A 21,623-nucleotide genomic window follows, 5' to 3' on the forward strand; every position below is an offset into this window, starting at 1 on the left:
GATGGTTTAAAAAAATACATTTAAATACATTGTTTTGGCAAAAAGTTTTCCGACGCAATGCATTGTGGTCTATATTTGCCGATCTAGTGAGCGTCGATGCACACTGGTTTTGCGCAGAGACTTCTGGGAAATTTCTGGCCCTGGATTTTGGACTTGTGGATTCGGACGGCACTAGAAAATGACAAACGCTCTACTATACAGTGAGTAGGGAAGGAATTCAGACACAAACTGGGACATTTTGTAAAGTTCGCTCAAGAAAAGTTTTCTAATGTCCAACAAAAAGTTGAGCCAAAATATGGATAATATGGAGGATGATTTATTGATGGACTGACCGTTAAATCATATTCCCCTGACCCCCCCTTGTGCTGCTCCGAGCCCCCATTTTCTGCTGATCTGATTCATCTGATAATTCCTCGCCGCCACAGATCGACTCTGATGAATCAGCCGGCAGGAAAGCGCGTCACGTCTGACCCAATCCCACATCCAGCCGTCACCCTTCTGAAGTCCCGCCATTCCGCCCGGCCGACGTGAAAGGAGGATGACGCGCTTCCCGCCGCCTGCTTCCCCGCCCTCCGGTCGGGTTCCCCGCGCTCACGCGTCTCACCTAGACGGCTGCCGTTGCGCGGCATGGCCATGAAGGAGCCGAGGGTGCCGCCGATGACGCTGTGCGGCCGGCGCAGGGGCGGCTTCTTGAAGGAGCCGGTGTACTGGTGCAGAAAGGAGTGCATGCTGTGGGAGGTGGGCGGGCGGCCGTTCCTCATGAAAGGCTCTGGAACACAGAAGGAGACGAGACGTCCTGAAAAATCACAGCGACACAAAGAAAAGCCCGGATCTCTGAGCCACAGACACAAACTCTGACGCTGGTTAAATACAAGAAACACGGAAGGAAAACTGAAAGAATCAAGACAACATGTTTTCACATCAGAGACCTGCACCTCTTTTTTTAAACCCATTTTTATGTAGCTGTTATTTTACATCAGGATTTTTTATTCTGTAGCTTTTATGGCCGTAAATTTGTCTTTTTACCTTATTAATACAGTTGACCTACATTTAAAAGTTGATCATTTTAACAGGAATCTGTTCAGCCTACAAAATAAAAAACAGACTGTTAACCAAAAAAAAAGGTCCAAATATGGGAAAGAAAGAGGTAAAATATCTAGTCTGGTTTGGAGAAGAAGCTTTATCACAGACTCAAGGTCCATTTGTCACATTAAACACAAAACATATAAAAGACTTAAGGATAAAAATAAAACACTCAAACATGTATAAGAACAATATCATAAAAGTATAAAAATTTATGACAGGAATTTAAAAACAATAACAGTATAAGAACATTAAAGGAAAACAGCAGGCATAAATAATGTCAGAAATGTAAAAAAGAGGTCGATTTGAAGGAAATCTGCCCTTTTTTTGTTTCAGTGCAGGGTCACTGGGTTGCTGGAGCCTATCTTACTACACCGCCATGCAGCTTTTCAAGAAAACCTGGGAGACTAAATACGGCAACAAGCATTTTTATAAGAATTCCCCAGAAATCGAATACATGTTAAATTCAGGAGAGCAGACGCTTCAGCCTTGTCCCTCAGCAGACCTCTCAAACTCTGAATGTGGTCGCACGCTCTCGGAAAATTACCTCCAAAACTACTGATGTGGCGTCGGCTACGCGAGCTGGCAGGAGTTTCCACGACTTTTATGAGTTTTTGTCAGTTTTCCATGGAAGACTCTTAAACACGGCTTTACATGCCGTTATATGAAGTCAATAAAGAGGCCACTTTATTTGAACAATGTCTGTAATAAAAACCCGACTGGTGTTTTCCTCCCTTTAGATTTTAAACAGACCAGCTCTGATACAAATATGTTAAAAAGAATTGAAATCAAAATGTCCCACTGCACTTCTGAGACCAAACCACCTTTATTTACCACAAAGGCATATTTCCAAAAACACGTGCCAGCTAGGAAGGAAAAATGTGAAAAGAAAACTTTCACTTGGCAACTATGCATGAATATATTTACATAAATATATATAAAACAGACCAAAAGTTTGGACACACCTTCTCATTCAAAGAGTTTTCTTTATTTTCATGACTATGAAAATTGCAGATTCACACTGAAGGCATCCAAACTGTAAATGAACACATGTGGAATTATAGACATATGACAAAAAAGTGTGAAACAACTGAAAATATGTCATATTTTCTTCATAGTAACCACCTTTTGCTTTGATTACTGCTTTGCAGATAGCAAATCTATGTGTTATATATATATATATAACACATAGATTTGCTTCTTCCCACCTCTTTCAAGCAATTCATCAAACTCCACTTGACGTTAATTGATAATCATTACATTTAAGGAATGTAATGTGTTTTGTGTGTGTGTAATGTATTCATGACTTTTCATGATTCTGAGTAATTACAACGTCAAGAAGACGGCATCATCTTCAATCATCTCTGTTTGTTTATTAATGTATGTATTTATCAGCAATATAATGCTGCAAATGGGTTTGATGTATGCTAGGACTGCACAATAAATTGCACATTTATCGTTATATCAAACTGTGCAGTTTGCATCTCGCTAAAGTGGTCCAAAACAACAGTAAGGTTGTATTGCATGGAGACAGCGTGATGCGCTCTTTCCATGCGGGTCCTCTTCTTCTGCGTGTTACATAACTGGATGCAGGGTGACTCAGAGGAGGACGGCTGCATCTGCTGCAGACGCACACAGCCACCCGCCTCTGCCTTGATTTAAATGCTCCGGAGAGCTGCCAGAGCTCCCAAAACTCTGCAGGCTTTTAAGACTTGCAGACACAAAAGTACGGCAAACAGAGAGAAAAATTCCGATTGGAAGTCGTCCTCTCCCTCATTAAACTCCGGTTCGTCTTACTAAAAGGCATTTTGGTGGCAGATGAAGCTTAATAGATGGGTTATGGGACTGGCTTGTTCCTGTTACATTCCTGACAGATAGAAGGCTTCATTTAAATGATTAAAACAGAAAAAGTCTAAACAAACCACCTTAGTCCCAACAGATGCCTATAGGCTGTCTTTGGATGAAAGTGCAAACTTTTTCAGATCATAGAGCCCTCAGTAAACTCGTAAAGCCAAAACCTTTATGCGCTTTTTTTATAGCCATGTGTCTCCACGGACCTGAACGGCCCGTAAACCCGCAGCGCCCGTTCGGGTCAACCCACATCCAGTTTCATGTTACTAAGGCACAAACAGCCACCAATAGAAAGTCTCTTCTGTGGTTAAGTACATAAAGCTGTGATGTTGGGATTTCCAGAATCAGTTTTTTCAGAAGTTACCGCCTCGTTTTCTCAACCGCAGAATATCCCTGTTGCAGCACAGTCAGCGTTACACACAATAGGATTAGTATTGCAACAGCCTGTCAGAACATGTTGGTGTCACTATCAGACGTAACAATGACATTTATGTCATAATATAAAAAAGTTTCTTCTTTTTGTGATTAAAAGAAATTCAAATGGAACCAAAAAATGAAAGAAAAAAATACATTGAGTTTTTCTTACACTTAGAATAATCAATTACATCGCAAAATCAACACAACGGAACATGTTCAGACTTTATTGAGTTGTCAAACTTTTACAAACGACATTTAATAAGCTTGCAGAATAGAGTTCAAACAGGAAGGAGTAGGACTAATAAATGTTGGGAGAGGCAGAGTTGTGAAAAAAATAAGAGTTAGATCCGGAGTTCTGTTGAATTTATCTGACAGCAAATAAAAATGAATCCCTTTCACGTCCCAGGTTACTAACATGGTAACATTTTTATGAAATTCACAGATGTTTCAGTACAAATCCAGACATTTGCTTCATGGGAGTTTAACTGGGCATCAACTAGTTGTGAAACTCCATAGTTTTCAACTCTTGAATAAGTTCATAGATAGTGAGCAGCAAAAAGAGTGATTTCTCTCTGTGAATGAGATGAAGCTGATCGCCGCACATTCATTCTTGTTGGGTCAGATGGGCTTGTGTTGGTAATGTCACGTTGGAGCTTTATCTTCGTATGTTTCTGAAGAATTACATTTTTAAAGTCACACATCTTTTCAAGCTGCTGTGTTTCAGAATCCAGACGTCTGCCTCCATAACACTCTAGACCTGTTCTGAAGGTTGTGTTTTCATCTGCACTGGGGTTTGTTGGTTTGAATAGTCCACTTTGTTTGGCAAATGTAAAAGCTATCTGAGCTATGATCCGGGTCAAACAAGCTAACTCTGGTTTCACTTAGGGATGGACTAAAGTGCAAAAGTAAATCAAAGGAAGTAAACGTGCAAGCTTCGTTAAAACGGCCCTTTGACGAACAAATAAGCTAGAAACGTTCTAACAAGCTAACCGTGGTTTAGTTAAGGATTACCGTATTTTCATGATCATGGGGCGCACTGGGTTAGAGGGCGCGGTCTCATTTTTCTGTATTTTGACACGTACACAAAGTGCACCGGGTTTTAAGGCGCAGGCACGTTAACACATACCAGTAATTCATGCGTGCTAGTGTGTGTTTATGGCAGCGGGAGCAAAATTGAGTTGGTTGTGATTTATTTTTCTTTTTTTTTAGTCATCAATCAGCATCCAAGAATCCATCAAAGTCCTCATCTTCTGTATCTGAAATGAACAGCTGGGCTACATTTTTATCAAACACGCCAGGTTCACTTTCGTCATCGTCAGAGTCCGCCTCGTTTCTGTGCGGCTCCTCGTCAATGATGCCGGCTTTTCGGCACTTTGAAAGCGGTCCAAGCAGACACGTTAGCGCGAGCTTCTACAGTCCCGCCGACGCTTCCCACAACAACGAAAGCCGTGCCCCGTTGTGCGTATCGCCGCCGCGCGGCACCCGTTCTTCTCGACAGTGAGACTCACTGTCAAAGTCAACGGCGCCTTGTCCATGTTGGTGATGTGGTTGGCGGTGTTTGTGGGCGATCTTTCTACTGCAGTATGAGCGGAAGATGAACAGCTTTTCATTCTAATCCGCTGGAAGTCACTGCGGCACCGTAATCCTCGCCCGGATGGAAAAATGACGGTGTTTCATAAAACTAAAGCAAAAGCTTCCTCTGTAAGCATTACTGCCCTCAGTAGAATGGTGACTGCAGAGAAGCTTCTCCAAGCTGATCCTTCGTCGTTGACTTGTTTCCGTGGAAACTCAGCAGCGTCATCCTGACTGTTGGAGTTTGTTTTCCAGCTTCCTCCACTTGTGAACCACGGATTCATTCATCTGGTATTCTCTGCAGCTGCTCCCATGTTCCCGATAACTTGCAGTGTAAACTGTGCTTCAGCCATGTTGTAATCAAAGTTGTTCACGCCCACCCCCCTCCCCCGCTCTCATGCCGTCTTCTTCTACGCCCCACAACAACACGTTAGGCGCACCGCCTCATCGGGCGCCCCCTACATTTTGGAAAACATTTAAGACTTTTAAGTGCGCCTCATGGTGTGTTGAAGAACCCGCATTGATTGTTTATAAGAACAGGATTGAGTGACACCCCCCCCCCCCCCCCCGCGCGTTCCAAACAGGAAGTAGCTGCTGGTTCCAAGAAGCCGAAATCCTGTTACTCAGTCCTTCTATTTGTTCAAATAACCATTCTTGCTCTGCTACCTTTTCTCAACATGTTTTTGTTGATCTTCGTTTTTATTTCATAACATTTTTTCTGTATTGCAACCAGTTCAAGCTTTAAACTAAATCAGATGCCTCAATGAAAGTAGGTGGTGCCTGCTGGCCTCCATGTCAAACATTCATAACATTTGATTGACAGGTTTTGTGTAGCCCGCTTTCAAGTGGTAGGGGGTGGCCATCCAGCAAGCTCACTCCTGATTGGTGAGAGTGGTTGCCATAGAAATGTTGACTCAGACCAACCAGTGGTTACTGAGGATGTATGGCTCCAACATGGAGCCTGAATCGTTTCGTCTATGTCACAAAAATGTCGACCAATTTCACTTCATTAATCAGAGATGGAAGAGAGTCATTTTCTATGGGTGATGTCATTCTCACTCAGTCCAGTTGTCATTTACAGTCAACAGAAACTGTTTGATACTGTCGTCCTTTATTGCATCACTGCTCTTCAACATTCATTCAATGGTAAAGTTATATGCTTTTATTTGGTCCTCCTAAAGTTGTAATGTATTGATGTGAGTAAGCACTTTATTTGTTGAAGAAAAACAAATATAATTAATAAAAAAAGTAGCTGCAATATGTATATGTATATAGGTTTAACAGGAAATAACACACGTTCTTTGAACTGCCGTAACTCTTCCACTATTTTTAACCCTTTTGATGCATCAACCCACTTCTGCTCCAATCTCACCTTAATTTAGTATCTACTTGAAAGCAAAAGACATAAGTGACGATTTTTGTTCACTGCTGGAAATAAATTCTGCGTCAAGGCGTTTACGTAATTTCAACGGATTCTAAAGCTAAGAAACGGATTCTTGGCGTCAGAAGCTGTTGGTTTACATTAGTCGCAGAAACAATAGAAGAGTTTATTTAGAAAAGGTCAACACTGGAGCAAAAACTACTGTGTTAAAACTGCATTCATGATTCACACTGGAAATGAATTATATCAATGGAATCATTGGGAGTAATAGATTCTTTCAGAATAAATAAAAATGCAAATATGAGGTATTTTTTATGTCTGATACCAGCCAATTTCCTTTAACAAAGTATATTGTTAAAACAACGACGTCTTCCAGGGATAGACAGGGCTTCTAACTCAATGTTTAGATCGAATGATCGGAAATTCTGTCCATTCGACTTCTCCTGAAGGTGAAGTAAAACGTATGTTGGTGATTTACCGTTGTCCTTGGTGCCTCCGTCCTCCATGGTCATCTGTTCTGCCAGTTCGGACAGAGACTCGTCGATGGTCTGGCTGGGGCGGAGCGTTAACGACAGGCGCTTCTTTATCCTCTTCATCTTCTCCATAACACAGCAGTGACGGCCTGAGGGACACAGAGGAAGACACGTCACTCACACACTGTGAAAACCCCGCAACAAACGCCAAGGACCGTACGGACACGGGAGGTTCACAACAGTGTCGGAGACGGCAGGAGCCTCTGAAAAGCCCAAAATATCTCAGCTCATGAATAACCTAAAGCAGCTTTTAATCCAATATTCATTTACTCTGCAAATGCCTGAACAGCAAATGAATAATCCATGAAGAGGGCCTGAATAAAGCATGAATGTCACGTTTCTTGAACACAGCTGTTTTTCTGCTACACAAACATTCACACATCGGAGAGATTAACGAGCTCTGATTGAAGAAGGGGAGGCGGGCGCACACGCCGTTCCTCCTCCAGACAGGCGTGTTTGAGTGGACGCCGCGGTGTCCCAGGTCACAGGAAACACCTTGTTGAAGCAGCCTCAGGCCGGGCCTCGCTTATTGTGCTGCTTCACGTGTGCACGAGCTGGCTTGCAAAGTGCGTGGAGGAAATGCAGCAAGGAAGCAGCAGAAACGCCCCTCCCACTCTGCCGGACCACCGCCGCAAAACAAGTCAACCCCTGCTGACAGCGCCCCCCCCCCCTCAGTTTCAAGGTTGTTAGCTTCCTTGTGCTCGTGGGACACCATCTGGCCGTCTGTTCTCACACACGGATGCAAAAGTTTGTCATTGATTGCTGCGAGGCGAGCATCACTCCAATCAGAGCCACGAGCTGCCGCCATCACACCGCCACAACCTGACTGTTTAGACTCTCTACCCTACAACATCTGCACCTAAACTATTGGAGAGACTTCTGCTCAAGCTGGACATGATGCACACCTCCACCCAAAGAACAGGGGTGGAGCACACAAAGAAATACTAAGATTTTATGCAATATTTGTGTTCCCAATCCATCATTGTTACTGTTTACTCCTATGAGGAAATGCAGGTGTGGCGACATCTTTACACCTGAGCTTGATTAGTCTGCTCCTTGGCAGGAAGTGTGTCGTGTTGGCCGTGTTGGCCGTGTCAGCATGCCCATCTGATGGCGCCTTAGGTTTGTGCTCATGAAAACCCATCAAGCTGTTTATTCGTGGAGGGGGGAAGGTAGACGAGAAAATACCCCTCTGCAAATCCTACTGGTAAAAATCAGACTGCATAAATGAAGGGAAGGCGCTGGTAAATACGTCCAATCGCGGGCGCGCTCGCAGTTGACGGGATAGGGGCTCTTTGTCTCCCAAACAGAGGAGTGTAACAGAGACGGGGTTTTATCTCTGCAGCGAACCAAAACAAAGAGACCCATGTGACGTGCGCGTGTGTGATGCGTGTGCGTTGAAAGTACGGCCTCTGGCAAACCGGAATGATGTGCGTAGGTGGCGGTGCGGATTTCAACTCAAAAAGCAACATCAGCAGTATGCCAGCAACAGAGAGGCAGTGAGGGAGAACGCCCTCCCCATCAAAGCCCCTCCAGATATTCACCAACACATTTTGACCCACATCCCCCCCATTCCTCTGGATGCTTCCCAAGTGCATCCGAGGAAGTCGGAAGGAGGGGAGATGAAAGAAAGAGAAGGTGGTGGTGGGGGGGGGGGGGGTTAGGGACCAGGCCTGATCACTAGGCTAATTATCACACACTGTACACTCTCCTAACCTCCTTTTCAAGTCTTCCTCGATTCCCCCTTCACCCCCCCCCCCCCTGCAACTGCAGACGTAATGATACGGAAAATGTGGCATCACGTCTGATCTGGGAGATGTTTGCAAGAGTGTGAACGCGAGGAGGAGGAGGAGGAAGAGGCAGAGAAGAAATATGAGAGAAATGAGAGTTTATGTCAGTGAACGAAGCCATAATGGAGTCTTTGTGTTTGGTTAAAAAACCATGAAATCATCAGAGTGAGTACAAGCATGGACAGCGGCGCAGAGCCAGAGAAAGGCTCTCTGAGGCGGCGGCGGCGGAGGCGGCGGTCTAACAAACGGAGCTTTCAGTAGCAGCACACTGCTTTTATAGACGCTTTGGGATTGGATCATTCAGAAGGAGACCAACCAAGGGTTCCCCAAAATCCTGCTGGTGCAAACGTTTGTGTCAAAACAAAAGTGGCGTTTCATTCCGGAGGGGGTAACATTTTTCTAATGTTGAGGACATTTTTTAAGATTCTCTAAAGTGGAGATCGAAGAAAGCAGCAGTCTGAAGGCTGAAATCAGGCCCTTGTGTGGCGAGACGGTAAATGCAAAGAATTCACAAGAAAGCTTTAGTTTAGCTTGAATTGATGCAACTTTTTGCAATCTCACAAGAAGTATTTTTGCTGCACAGCTCAGATATTTCTGTGGCTTCTTCCTGTAACTGAAAAGACGATTTTACACTAAATCAGCATTTGCATAGATATAGTTAGCAGGGCTTGTTGGTGTGGTCTCTTTCAGTTTCTACTTTCATAACAGAACTATCCATTAGTGGTGTGCTTACATAGACCTCGATGCTGTTTAAGTGTTAGCTTTTAGTTTTCATTTTTAAGTTCTTTTCACTCATTTTATGTATATCTGAACAGACATTTTACTAAGGGGAAAAGAAAAAGTAAGTTTAGCTGATTTCAAGGAAGAAATTGGGCTATAAATTATGAATGTAGATCTGTGAGATCTTTGGTGATTCACTTAAAGTCCCACTACGTTCATCTTCAATTTAATTTCAAAGCATTCCCAGTGGGGGGTTTGTTTTAATTACGATTGGGCCATTTTTGGTCATAAATGAAAAAACCTGTGTTGTTTTCTAGGACAGTTGAGTTGAGGGCAGAGCACCCCCCCCCCCCTACTTTCCCTCTCCTTTGCTGAGAGCTCTCTGTTTACACTCTCTTACAGCCCCTCACAACACCAGCCTAACATTGAACACATAAAGACAAAAATGGCGAAAATGAAAATCGGAGCAGTTTTGATCCAGATTCCAGCTCCCATGAGGAAAACAAAGATGCACACAGATCTATTCGTCTGCTAGTGGAAGCTAGTGGCTCACCCAGTGTATTTTCCACATAACTATTTCAAACGACAATTTTTCATTTACAACAATTCAAATAAAGAAATGTTCAGAATTGCAATTTTGAGCTCAAATTTCTTTACACATGTCCTCCTCTATCAGAAAGCATGTTAAAAGCAGCAAAAACACCATTTTCAGTGCAGTGGGTCTTTAAGAATGTTTTTAAGCTGCTGTCTGTTGGAAACGGACGCATGTCTACGTCACTGGAATGACTCCAAAGCTCCTGTATCTTTACTCTAGTAAAGAACAGCAGGCAGAGAAGTGTTTATTAGAAGGTGATGATTTGACGTCATTGTCGCTGTTCAATATTTCTAATATGTCCGATTCCAAGGGAGCTTTGCAGAAAAAGCATCAAAATACAGTAAGTCCGAAGCCCGGTTCTTCCCCTACCCCTATGACTTCTCCCTACCCCTATGACTTCTCCCTACCCCTATGACTTCTCCCTACCCCTATGACTTCTCCCTTCCCCTATGACTTCTCCCTACCCCTATGACTTCTCCCTTCCCCTATGACTTCTCCGTACCCCTATGACTTCTCCGTACCCCTATGACTTCTCCGTACCCCTATGGCTTCTCCCTTCCCCTATGACTTCTCCGTACCCCTATGACTTCTCCCTACCCCTATGGCTTCTCCCTACCCCTATGGCTTCTCCCTACCCCTATGACTTCTCCGTACCCCTATGACTTCTCCCTTCCCCTATGACTTCTCCGTACCCCTATGACTTCTCCCTACCCCTATGACTTCTCCGTACCCCTATGGCTTCTCCCTTCCCCTATGACTTCTCCGTACCCCTATGACTTCTCCGTACCCCTATGGCTTCTCCCTACCCCTATGGCTTCTCCCTACCCCTATGACTTCTCCGTACCCCTATGACTTCTCCGTACCCCTATGGCTTCTCGCTACCCCTACATTTAGCCCTCCAAACGGAGAGTTATAGGCTATGTCTGAATTCCCACCCTAACCCCTATAGTGCACTATGTATTGGGTTTGCCATTTAGTACAGCTGTCTGAATCTACAGTTCCAAAATCCAGTGCCCTCGAAATTACCCAGAAGTCTCTGCGATAAACCAGTGTGCATCGATGCTCACTAGATCGGCAAATATAGACCACAATGCATTGCATCAAAACATTTTTTACTAAATAAAAATGTATTTAAATGTATTCTTTTGATAAACCATCAACGTTTTTATCTTCAGAAGACAGTGGACTCATAACCAATAGTCGCAAAACACTCATATCAATTAGAATTTAACGTCTTGAAATCGCTTAAAAAAAAGAAAGTAGTGAGTGTGGTGTCTGAATAGCTTTTAAAATCCAGGACACTTCATCGTCTCACACTATATAGTTTTTTAGTGGTTAGGGGTTAGGGTGGGAGTTCGGACACAACAATAGGAAAACAGTGTCTTCTAATTAGGGAGTCACTCCCACTTGATGATGTCATCACAGTCGCCGGTCATTCACATTAGCGAGTAGCTGCCAGCGCTCGGAAAATGAAAAAAACACCAGTTTTTGCACTGCGCCAGGGTGGCCGTGGTGTAGTGGGAGGGCAGTCGACCTGAGATCGGAAGATTGCAGGTTCAATTCCCGCCTTGCCTGCTCATGTGCTGAAGTGTCCTTGAGCAAGACACTGAATCCCACCTTGCCTAGTGGAAGGTCGGCGCCATTGTTCGAAGAATTCGGATTCTGTCTCACACTACTTGCTTTTATTCAAAGTTTAAAGAGCTGTCAGACTTAAAAGAAGCCAACTCTAGTCAAATATTAAAATCTAGCCTCCCCTTACAATCTTCTGTGAGAAGGTTTCTGGAGCTGACACAATCAGAGCAAGAACAGAGAACAGAGGACGGGTTGAAAGGAGGGTTGACCTGTCCGCCAGCAGCGCTGTCATCTCCAAAGACAAACAGCGGTTAACGCTGTTAAAACGGCCGCTGAAAATAGACTCTCATATGAGAATCACAGCTGCTCTAAAATAGATGGAATCGTCTTTGTGCTCATGGAAAGCTGACAGGATGGAGCCGTGGCAGAACAGGGCCCGAGGAGAAATTTTCTCACACCTCAAAGAGATCCATTGATCAAATCCGGGTTTTATTTTTGGCCAATTCAGATTTTTCTGAGTCATTCTGTGCTAGATTGTGATCGTTAAAGAATCTATTTTTAACACGGATTCACAGTTGTAGGAGCACAAACAGTTATTCTGAGTTTAGCTGATGTGCACCAAGTTAGGGCTACATGATCTGAGGAAATCTCAAAGTATGTGATAGTGGTATTCAATACGGTGATATAGCAAAAAAAAAAAAAAAACTAATACATCATTTACCTTAAAAAATACTCGATGTGACCCTCGTCTACATAGAAAGCAGGTATCTACCATAAAAGGGATTGGTCAATGACATGAAGGGATCCGTCCAATTGACCAAACGTGTAAAGGGCTCAATTTAATTCTTCAAGCTGCCATAAGATAGTTTTAGCATCTGTATTAACGCAACCGTTTGCCAGTTTACGCTGTCTTTTGAGATGCGTGTATTGCACAGGCTGACTTTGCGATAACGATACATTTGCGATTTATTGAGATGGCCTAAACACTATGCAACTGTAATTGACCAACAAAAAGAAACTTTTCATTGTAAATTGTTCATTTAAATGACTTTTGGGCCTTTATCAAATGGTCTCTAAAAAGAAATGTCCTCAACCAACATGAATTCATTATCAAATGGGAATATTCATTTATTTTTGTTGCAGGTTCAAATACCCATATGGAAAAAATGTCAACAAAGGAACCAGCTGGTCAACAGGCCTTTCATGTAGGATTTTAAACTACAGATTAAACCTAGTTACATTTTCCCAAATCCTTACCCTTTAACCCTTGTGCTATCTTAGATGACCCCCCCCCCCCCTTCCATTGACGTGTTCTCCCTACCATGACAAAGGTGGATAAAGGTGGAAAGATTTCATGTAATCCATGGACACCAGTGAAGATCACAAATCATTGAAGAAAAAAGGTTCAGAGCACTGTCTAGTGGGTCTAGATGACCCAACTCCCAATGCTAAAGTGCCTAGGATAACACAAGGGTTAACACGGTTGATGTCGCCGTGACACCTAAAGAGCACATGGTCTTCGACATACTGTAAATCTTTGACGATTTACTCGATCACGAGAGAAAGCCCATCTGACGCAAAAAAAAGCGGCTTTGCACCAATATGTAACAAATTACTAACGTAAAATGTCTTTGCAACAGAATCAGCTGATTTACATTCATTGCACTTCACTACTGGGAAAGGTCAAACATAAGCACAAAGCTGCTTTTCCTCATTTTACAATCAGTTGGAATTATGTTAAACGGTTGAAGAGTTCCAGTGGTAAAAAGAATGAAAACTCTGGAGCTAAAACTCTGGTTTTAAAGGGTTAATGACGGCCCCTAATGTGAATATAGGAGGCTGGATTATAATAATACATGATGTTTTGTTGTGAAAAGATAAGTAAGCACATCTCTAGGCAATATGAAAGTATGTATCATGAAAAGAACTGATAATTAAAACCTGGACTAATGCGTCAGACAGAGAAAAGAGACTCCACATTAGCTATTGGGTGTTGGTGGTTTCTAAAAGCCTGGATCAATATCAGCTATAGGAAAGCCTGAATTAGCTGACCTCTACTGCAAAAAAGCCAATTTCAGATAGAGAGGTGCTGAATCAATATTTTTATTTAGCAGTAATTGTTAAAAGCCCTGCTGTGTTTCATGATTACAAAAAGACGATAAAAAAACTACTGAAAATTCTATAGAATAAATATGCTTTAGATGTTCTGTAACAAGTCAAAATTCTTGCTTTTTTCAGAACTTTTAATGAAGTTTTATGTTATCTCTAACACTCGCAGTAATATACCTACACTGATTGAAAATAACGTACAATAGAAAAAGTGACAGATGGACCTTTAAGGCCTCAAGATGGAATCGGACCCCACAAAGGGGCTCAACAAAAAGCATTTTTCATCTACGAGTGTCTGAGAATGATAGCTCCGGTTGACTTACTGATGACACAGTGATGCTGCCTTCAAAGCAAGTGTACATTACAGGCAAAGACCATTGTGGTTCTTACACAACACACGCCAACACAAAGCCTCCAAAGAACACAGAGTATCTATCTCAACTCCATAACAGAGCTAAATAGCTGTAGAAACTGTAGATCAAATATTTTAGGATGCAAAAAGGTTAAGAGTTTTACATAAGTGAAAAACTGTTAGCCACCATCAGCCTCCAGGCAGCCATTTCCGCTGCCAAGTACAGTCACAAGTATGTGTTTGTGTGGCTGGAAGAACATGCACAAACAGAGCATCAGTGCTGCTGCCCAGTGCAGTGGGCGCTTTCCACTGAAAGACCCTTTGTTTTGTTTGAGAGAAAACCAAACAAGAAACTTCAGCATGACTGACCCAGAGGGGTGAGCTGAAATAACCCGGTATGTGCACCATTGGAGAGTTTACAAAGGCCTGCAATGTTGGTGTTACCAGGAAAAAAACAAATGAGAAGCGACAGAAACATGTCTTTAGATGATGATGAACCAAAGTCTAAGTGGAAAAGGAGGGAAAAGAATGAAATAAAAGTGATCAAAGAATCTCAAGACTGTACTGCTAAAAGCTGGAAAAATTGGAAAGTAACTAAAATTGCATAGACCATAGAGTGTGTACAGCTGAGCTTCAGTCAGGTTACACTGAACAATGACTTACACAACACCATCAGAACTCTGGGGGAGAGCATGATGTCATCCACATACATGATTTAAAAACAGTAGACACATTCATCCACACTAAAACACAGGAAAAGGTCTAAAATAAAGTAGACTGTTAAAAACTAATTCAGCAAATAGTCTGGGTGACCTGAAACCACTGTCCAAGTCATTAAAGTCAAATGAATCACTGAAATTCAGGATAACAACCTAAGTCTAAACATTCAAACATCAATTCGCTGTCTCCACTTCCTGTCTGCTATGCTAAAACTAACCCTGTAGCACCTGAGCTCAAGCTCCAACATTTTGGTTCTTTCCACTACAGTAACTAGGTTACCCGTTTTACCAAATATCTCCTGCGTTAAAGGGTTAGATATAAAAATCAATCATTGCATTTTGGCAAACTGGAATCCCTGTACACGACCAGTACATATTTTGTTATCATGACCACAATTACAATTCATTACAACTGGAAAACACAATTTCAAAACGAAATCCTACTTTTACCAAATCTGTGCTAGTATTTGAAATAACACTATAAAATTTTAATGCTCAGTGGTTTTTTGCAGGAAAGTTAGCTTTTGTTAGCTGGAGACACGATAAACAGCTCAACAAAAAGAAAACTTAATAGAATAGAATAGAATAGAATGGATAAACTTTATTTATCCCACAAAGGGGAAATTCTTTTGTCTTAATGACTATCCTTTGCTTGCTTTTCATTCCAGTTAGCCTTTAAAGTCAATTGCAGTCACTTGTAATCAATGGTTACCATGTTTAGTAAGTTCTAGTTGTTGTTAAGCACATCTGAAGCAGCTGGAATATAAAAGGCAAACGTTGCTCTCCAGAAGATGATGGAGCAGGTCTGACATGACCTCATACTCATCGAGACACCAAGCAGAGTGCAACATTAGATGAGGCGAGACAGCTTGAGGGTGACGTGCTGGTCTGCGCTTACCCATTAATGTTTACCTCAACCTTTAGCGAGAGAGTTTTCTTCTCAGACGGAACACTGGCAGACAGTGAAGTTGCTGCCTTTTCTCTGAACTGGGGAGTGTGATGAAGATAACCCCAGGATACCTTCCTGTGGAGGCCTTTCTGGCAGAACACACTGTGAGCAGGGCCTGGGGTAGACCCCGAACAGGAGGCCTTTTGTGTCCCATCTGGCACCGGTGGCATCCAGACTGAGGGGTGTTTGGGCTACAGCTACCTTACTAACCCTGCCGTGGCAGCAGCCACATTTGGGAAAAACAGTAATAATAACTCATGCAATACACAATGCTTTGTAATTTTAGAACACTTGCAAGAAAACAAGGTTTTATAGAAGGAATCAACGTCCAGAAATTCATAATTTCACAATAAAAACAACAGACACAAATTCAAAGTGTTAGCATGAAATCCAAAGATGACAAAAGATATCAAGAGGGAAAGATAGAAATCAGGAGAACAAATGGAAGAGACTGGGAAAATGCACATCAACAATAAAGAAGGAAGATGATGAAGACGATGACGCACAAAACACAAACAAATGCACCATATGGTTCTGCTGCCGCATGACAAAACCCAGCAAAACATGGAGGGAACTCAGCTGACAAACACACACGTGGCTGGCAGAACGCCCACACACTGTCATCCGGTTGCATCAACAGGAAAGGTATGGTTAAAAAACAAAATACACAACATGACTGTGTGTGTGTGTGGGGGGGGGGGTTTGCTTGGTTGAGCGCGAGGCGTTTGAGGTCAAGGCAATGGCACAGAGTTTTATTTTCCATTTGCAGAAGACAAGTCACGTGCAGGATAGCTGATCCTCTTATGATACCTTCCCATCGGCTATAATCACTCTGCAAAGCGACACGCACACCGAAGGAGGCGGAGCCTCTGGCAGGCCACAGATATCTGGAACAGCCTCTTGGCTTTGTCATACCTGTGTGCTTTAAATGTCTTTTGTAGGATGAAAGTAAACAAATATCAGACAAACAGAAGTTATAAAAGAAACTGATACTTGTAAAACTGTCAATATGTTGGAACAATTAAAAATAACAGAGACACGTTAAAAGCCATTGAACCTCAAAGAGAGCTGCTGTTGCTCAGCTCTTCAGCTTCACCTCAGCTTTGCACAGGAAGTTTGCACTTCTTAGTTCAATGCTTTGATTTTACGGCCTGCAGGTTTATTGCCGTACATCAGCCTCAGGTCTCATGGCGTTGCAGCTGTTTGTCAAAACAGAACAGCTCTGAAGAGGTGGCAGCGATGGGTCATTGGAGTTTTTACTGTATTTGAGGGGTAAATGAAGATAAATCTGTATGGTTGCTTAATGCTGATGTGAAATTAAGATTGACAAAAAAAGAGCTGTATCTCCTTATTTCTAACAAAGTATTTGATAAACAAGGCGTTTATCAACCTCACAGCTAAACCACATAAAACATTTAATATTCCGCTCAAGTCTAAGCTGCTGTCCTGGCTTGCATCCATGAACAGACTCCGTTTTGTTTGGGCAGTCAAAGTGGTTGTTTATTTGTGGCAGTTTTATTTGGAGTGAAGCATGTCTGTGTGCTGCTGTTTACATGCTGGCGTGTCTGTATAACCAAGTGGGTTTCCCATCATTTACTGTACGGACAGATGCATGAATGAAGTCCACGAATGAGCCAGACGCAGCTTTGAATTCAGTCGCTTTAGTCTGGATTCTGAAGATTGCAGAGTAGAAGCTACAGTCAGTGACATTTTTTTCAATTATATTACCCCAAAAGTCTCTTTCATGTTTTCATTTACTTCTCAACCTACATAGTTTAACCCTTGTGCTATCTTAGATGACCCCCCCCCCCCCCCTTCCATTGAGGTGTTCTCCCTACCATGACAAAGGTGGATAAAGGTGGAAAGATTTCATGTAATCCATGGACACCAGTGGAGATCACAAATCATTGAAGAAAAAAGGTTCAGATCACTGTCTAGTGGGTCTAGATGACCCCACTCCCAATGTTAAAGTGCCTGGGATAGCACAAGGGTTATCAGGCAGCAGGCACAGCCACCAAATGCTCTCTTGCGTACAGTTTGTCTGTCTGAACATGCATCAGATTAACGAGAGGTTAGTGAGAAACTTCCGGTTTGAGGAACACGTGCGTACACAGCTGGACGAACAAAACATCCAAGAATGTGTTTTCATGCCTGCATGTTTGGTTGTTGATCAACTGCTGCTGAAGAGCTGAAGATTGAGAAGCTTAAATGAGAACCCACACACCCAACATGTGTTCCCGCTGATTGAATACTATCCAAATGATGTTGAACTGAACAGAAAAGACAGTTTTACTTCGTTTTTTTCTGATCTGTGGTTTGGATGTGAAGAAAATGATACAAAACAAGTCTGCCTGTCTGGAGGATTCATCTACCAACACCAAGAGCTTTCAGATCATCTTTAACAAGAGAATCAACACACTTTCAGTTCCTCCCACCATCTATTTTCTCCATTCTTACACTCTTTAGTTTCTAACTGTGGTTTCTTGTGCTTTGGCTTCACATCAGTCTTTGTCTCCAACTCGTGTCTTTAAGGCCAGAGGCATTGGTGAACAGGTGTTCTTGGGCTGACAGACATTGATCCCATCATCCACCTGTGCCAAACAAGGTTGGTCAACACATGCTGAGGCAGAGTGATACCAATAAACCGCCACGTCAGACTCTGACAAACTCAAAGACAATTTGTGCAATTCTGGTGCTGTGATGCACAAATTGAGCAGCTTCATGTCATTTTGAAAACTATGCAGACTGTTTCAGGTCTAAAAATTGTACGGCTTTGTTTTTCAATGGACACTTCCCTGATTCCTATCAAGGTAATAGATGACTTGTAATATTTGAGTAGCACAACAAACGTAGGGAAGAACCTGCTCAAATTGGTGGTTAAAAAACGGTTTTAAGGCATGTCTGCAGCTAATCTGACAGGGTGGATAAAGAGAAATGAGGCGCTCACAGAAGCTAACGTGGTGCGAACCCCGCAAAAACACAAAAAGGAAACACTTCAATCGCGTTTCATAAAGAAGTAATTAGACGTGGCTGTAAGGCTGGACGGTTTTCCCCGTGGGACCAGTTAGTGTCTGAAGTCCAATTTTCGATGCAGCTTCCTGTGACCTTTCAATGCCCTGTATTGGCACAGATTGTAGATGGCGCCTGTGTGGGAGGCCATGATTCTCCCACCATCAGCTCAGCTCGGGTAATTAGAGGTTTCTCTTTTGAGATTAAAAAAACGAAAGTCGGTACAGGAAGGAAAGAAGAAAGTTCCTCAATTGGCCTTAAAAACCACAAAAACTCTGCTAAAAAGGGTGTTTGGTTGCATGTGACCAACGAAAACAAGGCATGACATCAAATTGCAAGCTTCTAAATTGCCCACTCATTCAAGAACCTAATAAACCACAACACAATGGCTTGATATGAAAATGTGTCATTGAGTGAATCATCCTGATTTGTGAGATCACTGACTCAGATCAGAATACAATCAACGTGCCCGCCATTTCCTAGTCTCAATGAAGCTTTCAGTGATTCATGGTCTTAATCAGTCACTGATAGAAATAGAAATGTTTAATTACAGGATTTATTATTAATTCATGGATTTAAATGAGATTATTGTTATAAAAGATTGGCTGAAGTCATCGTCTTTGGTCCACAGAAACAAAGGGAAAGTGTCAGCAGCTACCTTCACTCTCTGTCTCTGAAACCTTCAAATCAAGTCAGAAATCTAGGAATCATCACGGACTCTGACCTGAACTTTAACAGCCATATCAAGTCAGTAACATCAGCGGCATTTTACCATCTGAAAACATTGCCAAAATCAAAAACACAGTGTCAAAGCCAGACCTGGAGATACTTACTCATGCATTGGTCTCCAGTAGGTTAGACTACTGTAACGGCCTGCTCACCGGCCTCCCCAAACGAGCTGTAAAACAGCTTCAGTACATCCAGAATGCTGCTGCTCGAGTCCTGACTAGAACCAGGAAGTACCGTCACATCAGTGCTGTGCTCAGGTCTCTGCACTGGCTTCCTGTAGCTCACAGAATAGACTTTAAAGCAGTTTGCTTCTCTGACTTGTTAGCGCCATATGAACCATCTCGTACTCTGAGGACCTCAGGGACCGGCCTCCTGCGGGTGTCCAGAGTCAGGACCAAACAAGGGGAGTCAGCGTTTCAGTTTTATGCAGCTAAAAGCTGGAACAGTCTCCCTGAGGTTGTGAGACCGGCCTCTACTGTGTTGAGGTTCAAATCCAGACTCAAACCATTCATGTTTGGCCGTGTGTATAGGCCCGTACACACCGGGACGAATATTCCCCAGGCGTTATTCGCCAGCGTTTTTCGCCACGTTTTTTGTGTTCACACCCAGGCGATTTTCGCTGACGATGAGTGGAGGGAACATGCAATTTCATTCCCTGACATTAGATGGCGCTTAATGTAAAACAGAAATACTCCTGTACACAAGGTGGCGCTGCGCAACTTTACGCTTCTTAAAGTCGCTTTTCACTCAGAAGAAGAGAGCAAGTATTTACGCGCTTGTCAGAATCAAACAAAGAAAACATGAATATTTCAAGCATCAGTAGCTCCAATTGGTGCTTGGTTCGGGGATATTTTAGAATGTCCGTCATTATTGCTTCGCGGCTGTGTAGACGCTACTTGGCGTCTATCTTCTTCGCTGGTATGTGTGCTCAGCAAGGCAGTTTTGTGTTTGAGCGCCCCCAAGTTGTGTTTTACTGTAACTTCAGAAGCTCCAGACACGTGAGCAAAAGCGCCGTTCTCATTGGTCGAGTAGATTTCGACGCGACGCGTCGAAAGAAAAAAACGAACCCGAGGCGTTTTTTTTTTTTTGACGCTTTAACGCCTGGCGTTTTTTCGCGTCGGTGTGCACACTCTCGTTGGTGCCCTTTGTTTAGTCACGAGGCGTTAAACGTCGGCGAAAATCGCCGGCGAAATTCGTCCCGGTGTGAACAGGCCTTATAACTGAAGGGTCCTTTTCCACACATATTTTCATTTTTTTCTATTTCCTTTCTTTTAAAGTAACTTTTATAATGATCATTTGTGTTTTTAATCTTTGCACTGTTATGTATTGTGATTTTAATGCATTTTCCTGTTTTGTGAAGCACTTTGAATTACTTTGTGTACGAATTGTGCTATACAAATAAACTTGCCTTGCCTAAAAGTAAGAGGTAGTGGAACTAAAGTAATTTTTTGTTTTCTACCTTCCTGCTTTTTTTGTTGCACACTCCACAATCAGGGGGATCAGATTTAAGGCTACTGAGGGAATTTAGATTGTTGTTAAAATATTAGCATGCCGCTAGCCAAGTTTCTATAAGGTTGCAATGTCAGAGTAACACTCCTGTATGTTTATTTATTGTAAATAAGCATCTTTAGCTTATTTGCTTTGTACAAACTTTCAACTGCCGCATCTTATTTTTCATGTGTCTTTCTATGGCTTTATGAGGTTTGTTTTATTTTGTGTAGTTTTACGCGCCTCCTTCAGATGGCACTGTAGCCAAATCTAAAAAAGAGGAGTCAGGAAAATAAAAAGCGGTGAGTACTTAATAGAGAAAAGGAGAGAAAAAGTAAAATAATTCATCTCTGGTAGTGCAAAACCAATGAGGTAGCTTCGTTTTATGTTGGTATTTTTCAACAAATACAAATGCTATATGTCGGGATTTGTCTTATTTGAGAATATTAAATTATTTGTATGTGTTTTTCATTTTTTTCCATGGTGTGTCTGTTGAACTTTAATAAAATCAATAATGTGAGGACACCACTTGTGTCTAGATATGCTTTATGGGAATTATAAAACAGCATACATTTGTTTTGTTTTTTAATAAAATGTCAAAAGAACTAAAGCAAAAATGTAACATGCCCATTTATTTCAATGGCAGAAAGCTACAAAATGTAATCTAAACCTAATTTATCTACTACTGCCAGTTATTCTACTGTGTAGAACACATTTACTACAAATGCAAATGTTTTTGGGTTATTTTTACCGG

The 21,623-nt window shown here is 42.3% G+C and overlaps 1 protein-coding gene across 1 annotated transcript in view; it reads right to left on the reverse strand.

The window, feature by feature from the left end:
• Positions 1–21,623, reverse strand: part of LOC101161849 (cyclin-dependent kinase 17) — a 52,738-nt gene that overhangs the window by 19,942 nt on the left and 11,173 nt on the right. The window contains exons 2-3 of the mRNA XM_023952141.1: positions 6,783–6,926; positions 605–769 (exon numbers count right to left, since the gene is read on the reverse strand). Coding sequence (XP_023807909.1) covers positions 605–769; positions 6,783–6,909 — 292 coding nt within the window. The 5' untranslated portion in view covers positions 6,910–6,926. The remainder of the gene's footprint in view (positions 1–604; positions 770–6,782; positions 6,927–21,623) is intronic.

The sequence above is a fragment of the Oryzias latipes genome, chromosome 23, assembly GCF_002234675.1.
Source record: "Oryzias latipes chromosome 23, ASM223467v1".
Lineage (NCBI taxonomy): Eukaryota > Metazoa > Chordata > Actinopteri > Beloniformes > Adrianichthyidae > Oryzias > Oryzias latipes.